Here is an 18,262-nt window from a genome sequence, read left to right as displayed (position 1 = left end):
ATAAGGTTTGCAAAGATCCATCCCCTGTGGCTGACACAGGTGTTGTGTTGGAGAACATTTCCTTCATTTTTCGGCCTCTCCTCATCGTCATACCAACTCAGTCCTATGCACTCTCATTACCACAGAAACTTCAGACACAGAAATCACCACCACGGAGATCATCAAACGGCGTGACGTGGGACCCTATGGCATACGCTCAGAGTACTGCATCCGCAAAATTATCTGCCCCCTGGGAACTCCTGAGACCCCCAAAGGTAGTAATCTATTCTCTTCAAATAAAATCTGTATTGACTAAATTGATAAAATCCATCTTTTGTTTGCATGAATAACAAGCAAGTTTGTATTTGTCCACCATTGCAGAAACCCACACCCCACAGAGGAAAGGGCTGCGCTCCAGTGCCTTGCGTCCCAAGAAACCCGAACCTCCCAAGCAGACAGGCCCCGTGGTTATTGAGACTTGGGTTGCTGAAGAGGAGCTAGACCTCTGGGAGATCAGAGCTTTCTCGGAGAGGTCAGAATAAGATGCACATTTTATTATGTCACTATTTCAATAAATGCAATTAAACCCATTAGAAAATCATTAATCGTCTTATAAAATGTCGACCCTTTCTCTTATATAGGGTTGAGAAAGAGAAAGCTCAGGCAGCTGAACAAGCCAAGGTGAGAGATAATATTCTTATTATATCCCACTGAGCAGACCCACAAGAGTGACTGGATTCTTCAATCATTTTTGCCTAACTTATTCAAACCTAATTTTCATTTGTTTTTCATCAGGAATTGATGTTTTTCAACTCACTTCCTTGTTCTTGTCTTCTGATCTTATCTGAATTTTTCTGCTTTCAGAAACGTCAGGAGCAAAAACCAGGCTCGGTCGCAGTCACTCCAACAGGGACCCCCGCAACACCTGCCGTGACACCTAAGGTCATGGTGGCTTCACTGTCAGGCCAGGGAACTCCCAACGCCAAAGTTGTGTTGTCCTCAAAGATGAGCACGCCTGTCAAATTTCAGCAGACCAAGAACTTCCAGCAATCCTTTGCCACATGGATCAAGCAGAGTCAAAACTCACCAGGTATTGCATCGAAATTCGAGTGCAACGATTTGTCGATCACCCACAATCAATAAATATTTTTGATGATTGATTAATTGAATTAAAATTTTCCAAATTCTCAGAATTCCACCTTTTGGACGGGAGCAATATATTAAAGCTGAAATATATATCAATAAGTAGGTTGGGGATGAAATGATTCCATCTAGTCACTTTCTCATTTTCGGTTTTTGGTTTGGACCAAACGTTTTCATTTCGATGCATTCCTGGTCATTACAGTATTATGTTTGTTGATTTTTATGTCTGCTTACACAGAGACCACGGTGGCCACAACTGGCGGGCACACATTTCAAATTACAGGAACCACAGTGGGTGGCAAGGTAGTGACCACCAAGCTGCCTCTTCCAGCCAACAGCAAGCTCATCACAGTCAACATGGCAACTTCACAAGGAGGTACACCGACTCTTTTTACCTCACACCTCAGAGAGAGATGAAGAGGCAAACGTTTTTTTCATTTTTTATGTGGTGTAAGTAGTGGCAAAAAAAGGTTTCTAAAGTAGCATTCATCCACCGTGTTGTGCACACCAACGCATTGTGGTATCCCCTTCATGTTCACCCGCCCTTTGAGTCACAAGCTTACTTTGGCATAGGTCATCATCATGTCTGGTTGGGCCCTGCAGCATGGTAATAAAGTGGAAGTTAGTTGTTTTGCTGTGATTATTCAAGAATGGCTGCTTTGCTTAGCCTGTTTTTTTTTTTATCTTAACTCAAATTTAGCTCTGTTTAAGATTGTTTCAACTTTTCACAATGTCAGGCTGTTTCATTGTGGCATAGTTTTGTTTTATTATTTTTTTTTTTTTACTGATAAAGGTTTGGTTGTTTAAAAATGCAACTAATTGGGTGTTGTGCAGTAATAGCTCATATTAATATGTTACACCATACAGTGAGACTTTCTATTTTCCCTTAACTTAAATATTAACTGTTTGAAGAGCTTTAAAGGGGATCATTTTTAATGACTACAGGTTTATTAGAAACCTCCCTTGTTGATAAAACATTGCAATCTTCATCCAAGAAAATGAAAGTGATTTTTCTTACCTTTTTGAAGTAACCCGAAAGGAAAAAGCTCAATTTCAGGTGCAGTGTGACCATTTAAAGGACATGTCTATTTATCCAGCATGACTGCGAAGGCACACTGTTTGTTTTGGAAGGGCTTAAGGAAGTTAGGCAGGAAAACAAGTTTACCCTTAGGTCTACTTCCCAAACAGGTAACCCTCTATTGCGGGATTTCAGTTTTCTTGTTTTGGCTTTTTATCGTTTACAATTAAAGTCTACCTCTCCACTCCTTAGAGTCTCGACTTGTCAACTACCTTAAACAGCCATAGAAATAGAAATTTGTTTGATATCTCTGACCAGAGGAGAGACTACCCCCGTGTCTTACAACCAGGTTTAAGATCCCTGTTTGAAGAGGGAAACTCTTGATGTAAAGGTTTACCTGCCTGGTTGTGGTTACAAAAACCACAGCAGGATCTGAAGGAATGAAGGAGTGTTACTCGTATGATTTCTATTTGAGCCTTCAGCGTCGTATGTGCTCGCACAGCAAATATGAAACGCACCCTTTGTTGTGAAAGTTGTGAATAATTTATGAGGTGGCTCAGATATGTTGGGGGAAACCCAAGTAAGCTTTCAGCAGGTCTTTGAAGATGTTGTTTACCTACTCCACCAATATTTACCGTTGCTGTGATCACAAGTTGGCCATCTTGCAGAGAGAAGCCCACAAATAATCTATTGAGCCATGTCAATGCACAGTTTCTGACTTGTAGCGTGCAGCTGCTGCTTCACAGTATTGTATTGTATTGGCAATATTTAGACTGTGAATATAACCTAGTCAGAGGAAGTGTGCTGATTAGCAGAAAACGTAGTGCAGCCGTTTCCCAAGTGGTACAGCGGAGGCCTCGAGGGTTCCTTGTTCGATTCGAAGCCAAAACAGGCTTTAACCTTAATTACGTTTCATCTTTACCATAGGGGGTAAAAATGGCTAAATGCCAATGCCACCATAAAATTCTTGCTTCCACTTTATTAGGTATAATGTAGCAGTCCTGTGCTTTCCTATGCGCTTTTGATTTACACACACTCTTGACCTTTTGTACTCTTTCCCCAAAATCAGGTGCCGTGCAGCAGAAGGTGTTGGGTATCATCCCTTCCGGTACAACAGGTGCTGCTCAGACCTTCATCAAATTGCCTCGCACTACCCCTGTAAACATCAGGCCCAACATCCCAGGCACACAGCAACCGGTACACCATGCTTCACTTTCAGATTTCATCTTTAATAGATTGTATCCATTAACAGTAACCTTTAAGGGGTAAGTATTCTAATAGTTTTTGATAATAAACATCTATTATAAGCTGCAACATGGATATGTGACCTGCTCTGGCAAAAGGGTTCGCATGTTGATTGATAAAGTTTTACATTTATGACAAATATAGACCACAAGGACAAAAAAAATGATTTTGAGGTTTCCTCCAAAAACCCTCAAGGTCTATATTTTCAGTTTGCAGCAGCCAAAAAGTTAAAATTATCTTGAGAGTGCGCGAAATTAAGGGATTCATGGAAATAACACGATTGCTAACACGTTTTTATCCGCCTTGCTTGTTAGCCCGTCCCTGTAAAGCTGTCTCCAAATAAAGCTGAGATCCTCACTTCTAACATAATTTCACGAATGCTTTAATAGAGTAAATGCACATAGCAACTAATACGTTGAAAATATACCATAATGCTACCGCCTAGCACAAAATCTTACAGAAGACTCTCTTATGAAATTAAAATGTTGAACCATCAAAACTTTTTTTTTTGTGGCTAAATGATATAATATCCACGATAAAATATCAATAAACTCTCGTCACAAATTACACCAGATGGCAAATAATCTTGTGATATAAAAATTCTTACATCAAATTTCCAGTGGAGGTAATATGACTACTTTGAAAATCACGTACACGTTCAAACACACACACATACACAAAACATCAACAAAGCAAGCAAACTTTGGCAAATGATGCCTCAGAAAATTTAATGTTTACCTAATGGGATCTTCGAATTTGTTTTTTGAGAGGTCAAACTCTTCTAGTGGTCTTTTAACAATTCTTGTAAGTCTGAGGCCAGTATATTTTCCCTAAGTTACTATTTAACTGCCAAAACTTTAACTTCGTTTGTCTCAAAAGTGGAGATTTCAACCTAGCAACATTCAAATTGCCGTAACTTTGTCAATTTTTTTAACAAACCTCCATGTATTATTATATAAATTTAAATGGAACTTAAGTGTAGAATTAAAATATATAAACAATGTAAATTTTAGCTTTTGACACGAGGTCCCTTTTGCAAGTGCCGACCACATTTGTAAGCTCTTATTATTGGTATTTTATAGGTTGTTTTTTTTCCTCCCCCCATTTCTGACATTTCATAAGAAACCAGTCTGTTCTCAAAACATCATTTTGTTTGTCAGTCAATATTTTTTATTCTTGGTGGGCAGATTCGGCCTGGAATGGCAACTATTCGAACACCAATCCAACAAGGTGGAGCAGCGGGAAAAACAATCCTCAGAACACCGGTTGTGGTCCAGCAAGGTAATTTGATGCTTGAGACTTGCCCTCGTGTCAAAATATCTGTACATACTGTATCTTAACATTGTTTTACTTACTGGTTCTTTTTAGGTCAGGCTGCCCAACAGGTGGTAAGTCAGATCTTACAAGGCCAGACAGTGTCCACCTCAGTTTCTACAGCGAGTCCTGTAGCTACGGTCACTGGCCAGAGCTCAGCCACCCACGCAACAGCTGGAACGACATCTGGCCAGGTTAAACTCTCCATCGCACAGCTTGCTCAGCTAGCACAGGTTAGTGAGCATTGCTCATGACATCATACGAAAATAATCAAAGTCATCAACTTCAATATTCACTGTTCTCATTTACTTATAATTGTTATTGGTGCTTGAATCAAAAATATTTTTCCCATGAATTGAACTTGATTTTGTCATTAGCAAGGTTTACATTTTGTAACATAAAGTGTGTTTCTTTGAATTACTTTTGGTTTCTTTCCAGTTTTCTATTTAAGATCATATTGTGGTAGCTTTTAATGTTAAGAATTATTTAATGACAGGTGCTTGCAACAGCTTGATAAAGGATCTTGACGATACAAGTGATAGAATTTTCACCTTGAAAAAGGCATGTATTCCAGACAGAATGTGTAGTAAAAAGTGAATTGTAATATGGCATTTACCGTGAATGCTCCAGCGAACATGTGATTAACTTATTCACTGCTATTGATGGCTGTAGATATCAAACGTACATTTTTACAGGGGCGGTAGTGAATATTAACTTTTCACATCCATAAGTCAAAAATGACTGAGTTTAAAGGCAATTTAATCAAACACATTGTGTCTCTGGTCCACCTCACTCCAGAAGCAGCAGGCTAGCTCAGGTGTTGGTGGCTCCCAGCAGGCTCTGACCGTGATGATTCAAGGTCAAGGTCAGACTACCGGCCAGCTTCAGGTCATTCCTCATGGAGTCACGGTCATCCCGGGTCCTGGCCAGCAACTCATGCAGGCGACCCTGCCCAACGGCCAGCTGCAGCGCTTCTTATTCACGCCCCCAACTCCAGTGGCAACACCCACGCCAAGCACAGGTATGAGTGGAAAATGATTTGGATGGCTATATTAGAACCTCAAACTGTCATCAACTCCTTGAAAATTTCTACAGACACCACATCCTCTAGCCAGCCCAACTCTGACTTCACCAAAACGCCGGCCCAGCCTGCTCAACAGGCAGCTGCCCCAGTGCAGCCAGGGGCAGCAACTCCGGCTCCCACCAGCACCCCGTCTGCATCCACCCCACAAGGCCAGTTACCACCACAAACGCAGGCCCACATGCCCATTCAGTCTCCCACCTCGTTGCAAGCGACAAGCCAGGGCGGAACTGCACAGCTGCCATTGCAGCAAAGCCCCCAAATCATCATGTCTGGACTGCAGCAGCAGGTCCAGGTACAATGACAGCTACATTGTTATTGTTATTGCAAAATCACTCCACCCGTAGAAATTTATATCCTATTTGTACTGTACGTTTAACGTAGACAGGTGTAAAGTAAGCTGCAATTCTTTCAAGTTGTGTGTGGTTGAACACACAATTTTTCAAGCTATTCTCTCCTTCTCTATTTTATTACATTTCTATTTCTTCTCTTTTGGATGCTTTAGGTGTTGGCCCAGCTACAGACTCAGCAGGGTGGCACATCTTTACCCCAACACTTCAAACTGCAGCTTCCCGTTCAGATACAGCAGGCTGGCCTCACCTCAGCTCATGGAGGACAGGTAGTCTAATAAGCCTGTTAAGTCAAACATTTTCATGTGTCAAGAAACCACAGTGTTCCTTCAAATAGTGACCATCACACTAATGTTCTTAACATATTCTAACCTAAGTCACATTTTACAAGAGAAAGCTGTCACTGAGCAAACAAACAAAATTGTCTCAAAGAATTAAATGAAGAATCATCTCTATTTAATATTTAATATATTAAGTGTAAGGGCTGTTTCATTGAACACAAAAGTGAGCCACTCAGGGGAAGCAAGTCCAAAAAATTCAAATGGACTCAGAATGTTTTGTGCCATAGGTTCATCGGTTGCTGCTATTGACTCCAGTTTTAGGTTGGAAGAGTTCCATATCTTACAATGTCGTCCCTGTAGATCGGGAACGTCGTGACCATCCAGGCTGCTTCCGTCCAAGAGCAGCTGCAGAGGATCCAGCAGCTCCGAGAGCAGCAACAGCAGAAGAAAAAACAAGCAGCAGAAGCCAAGAAGGAGCAAGCCCTCAACTCTGTCAGCCAGAAGGACATCATTCAGAAACAGGTGTGACCTCAGTTAAGCACCAATCATAAGCAGGAGGCTAATGTGTAAGAGTGTGCACAGGTCATATGCAGTCTGGTGTTTTTCCCCAATCCCAAACACATATTTACACGTTTTTATAGAATCCAGACATTCAATCCCCGCTGTTCTTCAGTTTTATTTACAATTTTTTTCCTCAAATATCAAGACAAAAAGGGTATGAAAATAGCTCGCACTGAATGGAACAGTAATGCCCTCACATGTCAAACACACAAATAATGAAGGATACTTGCATGGAGTACTGTGGGAGACAATGCCAAAATTATTTCGTGCAGCTCCTGATGACAGTCCTGATGTTTATGACTGGAAAGCCAAGCCAAGCCCCTTAAAGGCAAACATACGCCATATAAAATCTCTTTAATTCACCTCTATAGAACCAACTTGTTTCTTTTCATACTGTTTTATGATGCTTTTACACAATTATCAAAACATGTTTTCTTTTCATATTAAAAATGTATAAACATGTTGTGAGCATGCTGGACCAGCATTTCAATTTATTTAAATGGCTATAATTGATTTGATATGCCAATAAAGCTAGGTCATGGAACTAATTTAACTCGTAAGGCAAAGTGCGTCTAGATAGACATGGCCTTCCAAATTGATTCACTTGGTTGTCTTTCATAGGTTGTGATGAAGCAGAACGCTTTGATCGAATATTTGAAGCAGAAGAAGACTCTGACACCTGCTGAGAGAGAAGAGAATCAGAGGTTAGTTGTGTATGTTCTAGTATCCATTCCTCTGTTGCTCAGATCAACAGCATGTTGAGAGGGCTGCATAGCATGGGAACTTTCAGGTGTGGCACCACGAACTATTAAATACCTGAGGGCACATATTGTAGATTTATTCTATGAGCACTTACGGTGAAATGATTCCCAGAGTAATTTGAGTTCCTTGTAAATATATGAAAAAAAAATGCTTGAGGCATTTTTCTTCTTGCCCAGGATACCCGCTCATTCGTGTACATGTAAGAAAAAAAATATGTAAAGCGTGTTCAGAAATCACGTTCAATGCTGAAATTGCCAGTGTTTACCGTTAGCTCAGGCTCTGTTTTTGCTGCATTTAGCATAAATTAACCGAAAATGACGCTGCAAACTTCATTGCTGACAGCCTGACACAGTTGCCATTCCTACAGGCCATATTTTAATAAACCATGCTGACCTAAGTGTGCTTTTCCAGCCAGCAAATGTGTCTCAACTACTAAAATTTATGGGGAGAGATTTGGAAGAAGAGGGGGAAAGTAAGTGTGCTGCTAAGTATATAAAAAACATGTTGACTATCAAAAATGATAAAACCTGGTCATTCATATGTAAGTGGGAATATGGTATTTTTTCTTCTGCGTTTATAATGTTTTTTCACCTGGCAAAATAATATTTTTATCTGAATACCTGATAATTGTAATTTTATGTCATATGTTCGAATAGTAAAAGTACTCTATAGCTGCAGCCGTAATTAGCAATTAGCAGGACTGTAGCGTACAATGATACAATGGACAAGTAATGTTAAGACATTCCCTTCACCTTCCTGTCCTCTTGTTAACATTGTAGATCGATGATGCCGTGACCGTTTGCTGACTCTGACACACACGTGTTTGTGTCAACACTGTGCCCATTCACACAGACCCGAAACACTAAAGCCAGACTAGCGTGACTTCGACCCGGCAGCTCCTTTGGCAGTCTGACTCTGCTTATTTTCCATCCGTTTTCCATTTTGTCGCCACCTGCAAAACATATTTTTAATCACTTTGTCACCGACACACAGACACTCCATTTCAAATTCTGAAGCTCGGATGTTTTTCTTTATGTTCAGGAATTGTAAATTTAGTGTACAGTTAATGAGAAGATTTTATCAACACATATTAGCTTCTGTAATTTTGAAGGACTTTTCAGTTGTCTTAATATATAATGTTCCAGTTTATTATTAAATATATTAACTGAAATATCCTGCTTTTCCACATTGTACATAAAACTGTGACTTCTTCAATAGTGTGGAACAACCTCCTCTAATAGTTTTGCTTTAATTAGTTCTCATCTGGGAAACTAATTGGTAAATGCCTCTGAAATTGATATTTGTGATCTGAAGAGGCCAGAAAAACAAAAGCACTTATTTATCTTGAAACCATGCCACTTTCGCAGTGTGCACATCGGTTGCAATTCCTGGCCCGACGATGACCTTGTCAGCCACTAGTCTGTTTGTGTGCCGTTCACACAGACGCTCAGCCTACAAGGCGCTGTGTTGCTCACTTGAACCGACGATTTTCTCCCCTACCTGTGAATGTTGGCATACACAAGTGAACATACAAATGACGCAGTCATAGGTTATCTACATTTACTGTAATATGCTATCAATTTTTAACTCACTGATTTCAGTGTTTTTTTTTTTTTTTTTTTTTTTTGTATAAGGAAAGCAACGCACAATTAAGGAGCCCACATTGTACATTGAATTATCCTTGTGCGGGACCGATCCATCTGTTTCTGTTTCCCATGTTTGCATACACCACGAGGTGCTTTTTTCTCATCTCCCAGCATGTCTCTTAACTCCACTCCCATACTAGTAAGGCATAAATAAACACAGAACAGGCAAAAACTGACTGGACATATGTGTATCAAATTGCCCAGAAACATATCAGTTATACAGATGATGATAGGCACCCTTCCTGAAGCATTCACGCTTGTTTTACTTTTATTTCAGACCAGGACTTGTCTCTTTCAAGGCAATACAATACTTTGGTATAAGAATTGTTGTAAACATTGAAATGTAATCATTGTAGCGTTGAGACCAAGAACATACAATTTCATTGAATCATTAACCCTACATCAGTTACTGGTAGGGATGAGAATAATAACTTTTTAATAAATAATCCCATCCCGCTTATCCTCACAAGGATCGCAGGCTTGCTGGTGCCTATCCTAGCTGGCTTCGGGCAGTGGGCGGGGGACACCCTGAACTGGTTGCCACCCAATTGCGGGGCACACAGAGACGAACAACCATTCGCGCACCCAATCACAGCTAAAGACAATTTAGTATGTCCAATACACCTGCCATGCATGTTTTTGGAGTTTGGGAGGAAGCCTGCAGAGAATGCATGCGGGCTTGGGGAGAACATGCAAACTCCATACAGGAAGGGCGGAACGAGATGGATTGGAACTTGGGTCCCCTTAACTGTGAGGCGGATGTGCTATTCACTGCACCACTGAGCCGCCCTAATATATATATTTTTTTATGACATGTTGATAATTTAAAAGGATTTCACCTTCTGGTTGCAACCAGCTGATGTCCTCTTGATATAGTCTAAAATTATTGACGTCTGAAGGAAGACAGTTATTCCATTCAGCTGAGCTATGTCCGACGACGTTCGTCATTTTCTGTCTGCTGCTGTCCACCCATAAATTTCAAAGTTGTAGCTGATATCTTTTTTAAACTTTGTTTTTTATTCTATTGTGTTTTTATTTTGTACAGAATGATCGTATGTAATCAGGTCATGAAGTTCCTTCTGGACCGCATAGACAAAGATGAGAGGCAGGAGGCCAAGAGAAAGAAAAAGGAGGAGATAGTGGAGTCCAAGAAAAGGTTGGCAAACGCCAACAAGCTCGCATCGCTTCTTTACCGCCACAAAGAGCTTCTGAAGAATGATATCTTGAAGAAACGTGTGCTACTTGATCAGGAGCTCCATCTAGAGGCCCAGGTATATGACTGGTCCGAAAAATTCGTACATTGAAAGAAAATGATCAGTATGATCAAACACTTCCTGCTTTTTTATGTTATAATGTAACATATTTGCGCTTCAGGAGGAACTTAAAAAGGACCTATGGCGGATGCGGAGGGAGAAGGAAAGAGCAGCTGCACAGAAAGCTGCCCAGGCTTCCGCTGCTGCTGCCGCCGCTGCTGCTGCTGCTGCTGCTGCCGCCGCCGCCTCTCAGAGCCAGCAACAACATGCTCAAGCCCGTGTACACAACATAACCACTCAGCAGCAGCACGCCACCACCGTCACCCCCACACACAAAAGGAAACGCGATGAGGAGAGGGAGAGTGCTACGGCAGCTAAGTCCAAGAAGAAGAAGATGATCTCCACCACCAGCACCAAGGAAGCCAAGAAAGACACCAAACTCTACTGTATCTGCAAAACTCCCTATGATGAGACAAAGTATGAGAGCCTCATTGTTCATGCATTATTAAGTTTCGTTTTAGAATTCCCAGAAATTGACATAATGATATGTGAGTGGCAAAGTCCCGTAGAAATAGAATAAAATGAAACTACCACTGTGCTGAAATGCTAAAAGAAAGTTTAATCAGGGGCTCTTTGTATATCTGCCGCACCGTTCAAAGACTGGGTTTAAATCCCTGCTTCCGACTTCCTGTATGGCGTTTGTGCATCCAAACAAATGGCAATTCTCAAAAGCATAAGAATGACATTGGAGCAATCTGATTGGTCACTTTTTAGGTCCCTGAATATGCCGTGTCATGATCGTATCATAGAGATGTTTTTTATTTGTTGGTTTTTTTTTTTTATTATTGTAAAACAATATAAACACATTCAAACATACACTGTAAACAGTTTTGAGAGCGAGATCAATAAACAATATAAATACTGTACAAATGATACAAAAGAAAGGAACAACAAATGGAATAACAAAAAAAAGTTTTATAAAACATAACCATCATATAGTGGGTCAAAACCATTATCAATTTTTTTCAGACTTTGGGGGGGAATAAAATGTAATTATCCTGAATGAACCAAAGTTGAATTTTTAAACATGTTGAGTAAAGGTGCTGTTATGCAAGCTATATTTCAACAAAAATAGCATTAGGTTCAAAACAATCATTAACCTCATCCTGTTTCTGAAGGTTCTACATCGGCTGCGACCTGTGCACCAACTGGTATCACGGCGAGTGTGTGGGAATCACGGAGAAAGCTGCGAAGGATATGGATGACTACATATGTTTGGAGTGTAAACAGGGCCGGAAGAGCACCAAAGAGGAGCTCTACTGCATCTGTCAAACGCCATACGATGAATCCCAGTGAGTAGCATCTTCTTTTGCATGTTAAGACTTAAGGAACAGGATGTTTCACAACAAACAGTTTTCCTAGTTTTGATTAAAAAAGTACATCTTGATCACTTGTTTTTTTTTCCCTCTCTTTTTTTCTCTTCGCTCTCAGGTTCTACATTGGTTGCGACCGGTGTCAGAACTGGTACCATGGTCGCTGTGTGGGCATCTTGCAGAGCGAGGCAAACCACATAGACGAGTACATGTGCCCGCAGTGTCAGTCGACGGAGGACGCGATGACGGTCCTCACGCCGCTCACTGAAAAAGACTACGAGGGCCTACGAAGAATACTGCGCTCCTTAACGGTGAGCATGACTTGAGATGCCTAGAAAAAATAGAGAGAAACCTACCTGGCTCATGTAAGTCACATGAAAGGGAGGATTTTGGTAACTGAAAGTGAAACAAGCCCTTGAGTAATGCAGGTACTTAGAAAAGTAAAAAAAAAAAAAATATATATATATATATATATATATATATATATATATATATATATATATATATATATATATATATATAAATCTTACAAAACAAAAATATGACAGCGGTAGTTTATTCTCGGAGGCGCTAGTTGAAGTTGCATTGTCATTAAAGGGCCAAACTCCCTCCAGAATGTAGCAGCAACCAAACAGAAGCTTTCTGTGCCTGACTTATCTTATGGCGTGCCACGAGTTGGATGACTGCCTGCACTCACTTTTTTTTTCCACCTTGGGTGTGTGTCTTCACTGCTCTTCTCCCAACTCACTTACACCCTTCATCTCCTCTCAGAGAGCACATCAACATTGTTGACCTATCTGTTCACAATGTTACTTTCACAGGCATATTTTAGATTTCTCAAATGTCTTTCTCTTACCTCTGGACTCTCTCTCCTCTGCAGGCACACAAAATGGCTTGGCCATTCCTAGAGCCAGTGGACACAAGCGACGCCCCGGACTACTATAAAGTTATAAAGGAACCAATGGGTGAGTGGATGACCATCTGTCTTCTGGAAGTCTGGGTTGTGTTGTTTGACATATGAAAATATTGTGTTTTTGTACCAACTTGGTTTCACCTAGCACATCATATTGTTTTTTTTTCTAACCAATGTACATTCAGTATCAATGATTACCATCTCAAGTATCATCAGTCAGTTAGTGTTCCAATTTGCAGCCCATTTAGCGGAAATTGCTAAATGTTTGTTTACTAACCCTCTTCGAAGCATTCAGTCAATGCCATTCCAAATAAAGCCTTGTCTAATGACTGTGGTAAGTACATGAAAAACAATTAGCGAATGTTATGAAACTAAATAATCGGCCCAGACACATAGGTAAGACACTCCGGTCTGCAGACTAAAATAAAAACCTTACAGTGCCTTCTTTCATACAGTTTGACTACATTTATGTGAGAGTCTGCTGATATTTGTAAAACTACCAACTACTACACTAAAAATTAAGCCGGACAAATATGAATGAAAAACAACCTCCATAAATAACTTTCATCTGTAGGGTGGTGCCGGCATGTCAGCTGTATCCACAGGAAACACACCCCGCTTGACCTTTCACCGGTCAATCACCCGTGTTTGTTCTTACATACGTTCAAATGTCTAGTTAGCTACGGGGTGAATAGCGTGTGCCGCTGCTGTTTCAACAGTTGACATGTTAAAGTAGTGTTTTAGACTTTTTTTAATGCAGGATCACAATGGGTTTAACATGACATTTTAGAGGTGTAAAGTAAATATTCATGCCGCTCATTTTCAGTTACTGTGGGTGGTTACGGGTTACTAATTATGCTAAACCTGCCGAAAATTTCCATCATGACTCATTTCAATCAACCTTCTGAAAGGTAAATTACCACCGTCAGTGGGGCTCCGTTCCTAGTAGGTTACCTGGCATGACATCTTCTTTTCACAACCGTGAGAGATGCCACAGAATTCTTTACTTTTGCCATCCAGATGAAAGTGCGATGTCATGGAGAATTGTCCTGTGTTTATGACCGTTTTTCATGCAAATATTTCCTGTAATTCTGACTTCAGTAACAATGACTAATAATGTTCCGACTTGCATATAGAGTTGGAATCCTTTGCCGCCGTCAGAACGGAACTGTCATAAACAGAGGACCCCTTGTTTTATTCTTCTTTAGCTCTCTTTGTTGAGCTTGCTTCTAATTTAGGGATAAGTATTAGAAAAAAAAGTACATGAACTGGTCCCGGTACGGCTCTCTTCGCTTGTTCTCGTTCACTAGCTGCTTTATAGCGTTTTGGAAACGACACGCGGTCCGACCAGCTCAAACATTCAAACCCGGAGCTGCCCGGAGGCCTACAGAGAGGAAGCCCTCCATCTCAGATCAAACCAGCCATGTAAATGTAGACTTGCGTCAACTGGGTCTTTTTGAACATTTTACACAAACAAACCGTTAATGAGCTGGCCCGGTTCTGCTAGACTCCCGGTGGAAAAGAGACTACCCTCCCACACACGCACACACTTCGCTCCTTTAAGTCTGGCCACCGCAAGAAAAAGACCCTGTTGGTTGTTGGTGGAAGGGTGGGGGGCGTTTGGCCAGTTGCTGAAGTTTAGGAAGTTTCTCAGTGAAATCTGATGATGGAGAAGAAGGAGGTCCTTTGATATTAGCTCTAAGTACCCTAGATGGGTGGGTAGGGGTTGTGGAGGTTATGATGTCCGAAGGGCTTGAAGCCCCGCAGCTGTTTCATCTAGTGACATGTGACATATGAAGCCAATTAGCATTCTTCCTTTTTTAAACTATCCCCATCTTTTACTTTTTCCACATCCAAAAATCACATTGCAAATAACTTGAGATGGTTTCTTTTGAATGCTTTTTTTTCTCAGATCTTTCCACCATGGAGGAGAGGTTACAGAAGCGCAAGTACATCAAGCTAACAGAGTTTGTGGCGGACATGACCAAAATCTTCGACAACTGCCGCTACTACAATCCCAGCAACTCGCCCTTCTACCAGTGTGCCGAGGTTCTGGAGAGCTTCTTTGTCCAGAAGCTCAAAGGCTTCAAAGCCAGCAGGTAAGAAAGTGATCTAGTTTTGCAGTGAATGTCACCTAATGTAGGCATGCTCTGTCCCATGACTTTCACTCACATTTAGAAGTAAAGGATGTCTTGATCCAGGCTTTGTTTAGCTTTCTATGCCAGTTTAATATAGTGACAGACAAAACTTAGAAATGCTCTTCCACTAGATGGCTAAAGGTGTAATTAAATTGTTTTCGTCAGTGATTCCTCTACAATCATTTTGGAGCGGCAGCGTGCCACTCCCTCCAATTTCTGTGTGCGCTGGTGAAAATCTCATCCGGTCAAATGACATGAGTACATATTTTAATTCATGCATACATGGATAGGACAACGTTTGTGTGTGTGTGTGTGTGTGTGTGTGTGTGTGTGTGTGTGTGTGTATATATATATATTTTTTTTTTTTTGTATGTGATTGGCACTATGAAAAAAGATACATCATTTCACACCTCTACAGCGTGTTACGAAGGCCAACTTCAAAATAAACACACCCAATAGTACACTGATGGCAAAGCAATACCTGTAGTTCGTGTTTATTTTGAAATTGGCCTTCTGTGGTTGCAGAGTGGCTAGCTTGAGTCCTGCCATCACATCATGTCTCTACCAATTTCAACTCACGGCTGCTAAAACAAATGACATTCAATTGCTGAATGAGGATGCGAACCTCGAATCAGTTACGCTGTATTTGAGGAAACTAAAAAAAAGCAAGATTTTTCCTGGTATTTTCGGATGTAGGCAAGCTCTCCAAAGCAGCCATTTATACAAATTCAGTATAGGACGAGCATTGGAAAGGAGAGCTTGCATTACACTGTTGCTCCAGCCTAGCCGTTCAGTGGCAGATGATCCACTTTCTATATGGTTCACAATATTTGAAGTAAGTGCGAAAGAAAATTATTCAGGAAATAGATATTGTTCTAAAAACTGTGTGAATTTAGTTAGATGAGATTCTAAAAGAAAATTAAGTCTACAGAGCTGAATTTCTGCATTGCTTGAAAACAAATGCTTTTATTATAAAAAAAAAAAAATATGTAAATACGATACAGTATAGGTTTCAAAACCTGAAATATACCATTCCTGCACTCAAAAAAATGGTTTTTGAGCAAAAATATTTTGTTACATTTCCAGCATTAGCCCTAGCCACTAATGTGGTACTTTCAAATGTATTTCAAACTCAGACAGCAAAAGTCTATTTATGCATTAAACGTTAATAACTGGGCTTTCTATCACTTGAAAGCTGACAAATATGAAGGTTGGGAAACACTGCATTTCAGCAGCAATGTTCTTCAGCCGCATTTATTTACCCACTCCATTCTGTCTTTTTCTCTTTGTGTCTCTTGCAGATTGTGATGTCAAACTCCTGGGTGCCAGGGTCACTCTAAAAAAATAATTAAGAAAGAAACAGACTAATGAATTTACGGTTGCTGTCTTTTTTTCTTGTGTAAAACAGCAACCAAAAGACTTCCTGTCAAATAACCTGATCCCATATTTAAGGAATGGCAGCCATGTTGGTAACACAAAGCATTCAAGAGGACTTGTAATTAGTGTACCTTGACAAAGCAGATGACTGATATTTTAATGTCGGATACAGCATTAAATAGGCTTATATTGTCTCGCATCATTATTTCAAAGTTAATTTATATTTTTAATTTTTTCATGCCATTGGCCCCAACATGCTGCCCCACGACATTTGACCTCGTGCCTAAAAAACTTTGATTGGCTCTGTTATTCCTTGATCAAAACGATCGACCCTGTAACAATATCTTCACTAACGAATGGAAATGTGTCCTTTCAAGAGGCGCTTGGTTGTAAGCTGCGATCGTACAACGTTGGATCCCACTTCACAAACTGTTTCACCAACATGGCTGCTCGGTCTACATCAAAATGTCTGACCCACTGGCATCCAATTCATGTTTTTTGTATTTTCCGTAGTAAATATTTTTGTCATATTGTAAAGCTTTTAATAAAAAAAAAAGGAACCCACCAACTTTGTCCTCTTTTTGCCATCTCTGTAGGTCTCATAACAACAAACTACAATCAGCAGCCTCTTAGCACTCTCTTAAAAAAAAAGTTAAAAGTAGGATACAGGTGACTTTTTGATTGATTAAACCATCCACGCTTCAAGCTGTGCTGCGTCTCATGAGCCAAAGTCACTTCCGGATGAAACGCGTCCCTTCAATTGAACAGCTTCACCCAAGGCAAGGGAAGTGGATCATTGAGCCGTCCGAGGTGCCAGCTGGACGTGGCCGCAGAGGTTCCGCCTTCAGACCATTGCGGGCGAGTGGAAACATCCAGATGCCAAAGAACTGAAACGCCAGGATCATTTAGATTCTATTTTCTTGCGCAATTGGTAACTCTGTCGGTTATTTTGTTTTGATGAGAATTTAGATGAGATGGTGCAAATTCATGCAGGTCTTTGTTCATGGGTCCAGACTATTCTCCAAAAACATGTTAGCCTGGCCCTATTATTGACTGGGGACTAGTCCAGGGTGAACCCAATCCCTCTCCCAAACCCCCTGTAAAATGTTATGGACATTACCACACTGAATTTATTGTATTTTACACAAGGCTCAATTCTGTCATTTGAAAGGGGTTAGTGTTCATTGAAACTTTTACTCAGTCGATGGTTGCTGTCTAATGAAAGGCATGTACAGGATTGTAGTTTAGAATGTCGTGCTACACATTTTTCAGCAGTCCGTTTCAAAATATGAAACTCGTTTTAATTCATTACAGTGAAATCTGCTAAGATTATTTTGATTTTTTTATGATAATTTACAGAAACCAAAAATCAACATATTGGTACATTTACATATTTCATAATCAAAAGGATCTAACAAATTAGGTTGGAACTCCTGTTCTAAATTCATTTTTACTTGAGTTTACAATTTGCATTGGAAGACTGAAGTAAATGAATGAATTTAAATGAATTACGATCCTTTCTAAAATAGGCCAGCTCCAGTTTAGGAGAATATAATGGATACTTTTGAACTTTATTTTGGCCAAAATATGTATAATAAATAATGGAAATATTTTTTCTACTGAATATCTTCAATCATATCCACTTATTTTGCCACTGCAAAAGATTTAGGTTCAACCAAAAAAAAACAAATTATTTTGATAATGTAGGGGGAAAAAATCGTTAGAAAGAGAACTAACTTTCTACTACTTGGACTGTCCTGGTGTATCGTCCACGCACCAAAATGTGTTAAGTAGGGCTGGGTTTCAAAAATGGATTGAGTGATGTTAC

General features: G+C 40.2%; 1 protein-coding gene across 1 annotated transcript in view; it reads left to right on the top strand.

Moving 5' to 3' along the window:
• The window catches only part of LOC148421196 (nucleosome-remodeling factor subunit BPTF-like), a 34,385-nt gene extending 17,387 nt beyond the window's left edge, over positions 1-16,998 (top strand). Inside the window, exons 16-35 of the mRNA XM_088419260.1 lie at positions 126-254; positions 361-511; positions 621-660; positions 844-1,069; positions 1,361-1,498; positions 3,210-3,337; positions 4,573-4,666; positions 4,754-4,932; positions 5,498-5,720; positions 5,795-6,075; positions 6,286-6,399; positions 6,772-6,933; positions 7,594-7,676; positions 10,426-10,651; positions 10,755-11,110; positions 11,812-11,985; positions 12,125-12,317; positions 12,887-12,971; positions 14,832-15,018; positions 16,359-16,998. Of these exons, the coding sequence (XP_088275386.1) occupies positions 126-254; positions 361-511; positions 621-660; positions 844-1,069; positions 1,361-1,498; positions 3,210-3,337; positions 4,573-4,666; positions 4,754-4,932; positions 5,498-5,720; positions 5,795-6,075; positions 6,286-6,399; positions 6,772-6,933; positions 7,594-7,676; positions 10,426-10,651; positions 10,755-11,110; positions 11,812-11,985; positions 12,125-12,317; positions 12,887-12,971; positions 14,832-15,018; positions 16,359-16,365 (3,176 nt within the window). The 3' untranslated portion in view covers positions 16,366-16,998. The remainder of the gene's footprint in view (positions 1-125; positions 255-360; positions 512-620; positions 661-843; positions 1,070-1,360; positions 1,499-3,209; positions 3,338-4,572; positions 4,667-4,753; positions 4,933-5,497; positions 5,721-5,794; positions 6,076-6,285; positions 6,400-6,771; positions 6,934-7,593; positions 7,677-10,425; positions 10,652-10,754; positions 11,111-11,811; positions 11,986-12,124; positions 12,318-12,886; positions 12,972-14,831; positions 15,019-16,358) is intronic.
• The last annotated feature ends 1,264 nt before the right edge of the window (positions 16,999-18,262 follow it).

Source organism: Hippichthys cyanospilos, chromosome 7 (assembly GCF_059441005.1).
Source record: "Hippichthys cyanospilos isolate Australia breed blue-spotted pipefish chromosome 7, RoL_Hcya_1.0, whole genome shotgun sequence".
Lineage (NCBI taxonomy): Eukaryota > Metazoa > Chordata > Actinopteri > Syngnathiformes > Syngnathidae > Hippichthys > Hippichthys cyanospilos.
This window is presented reverse-complemented; position numbering and strand designations above follow the sequence as displayed.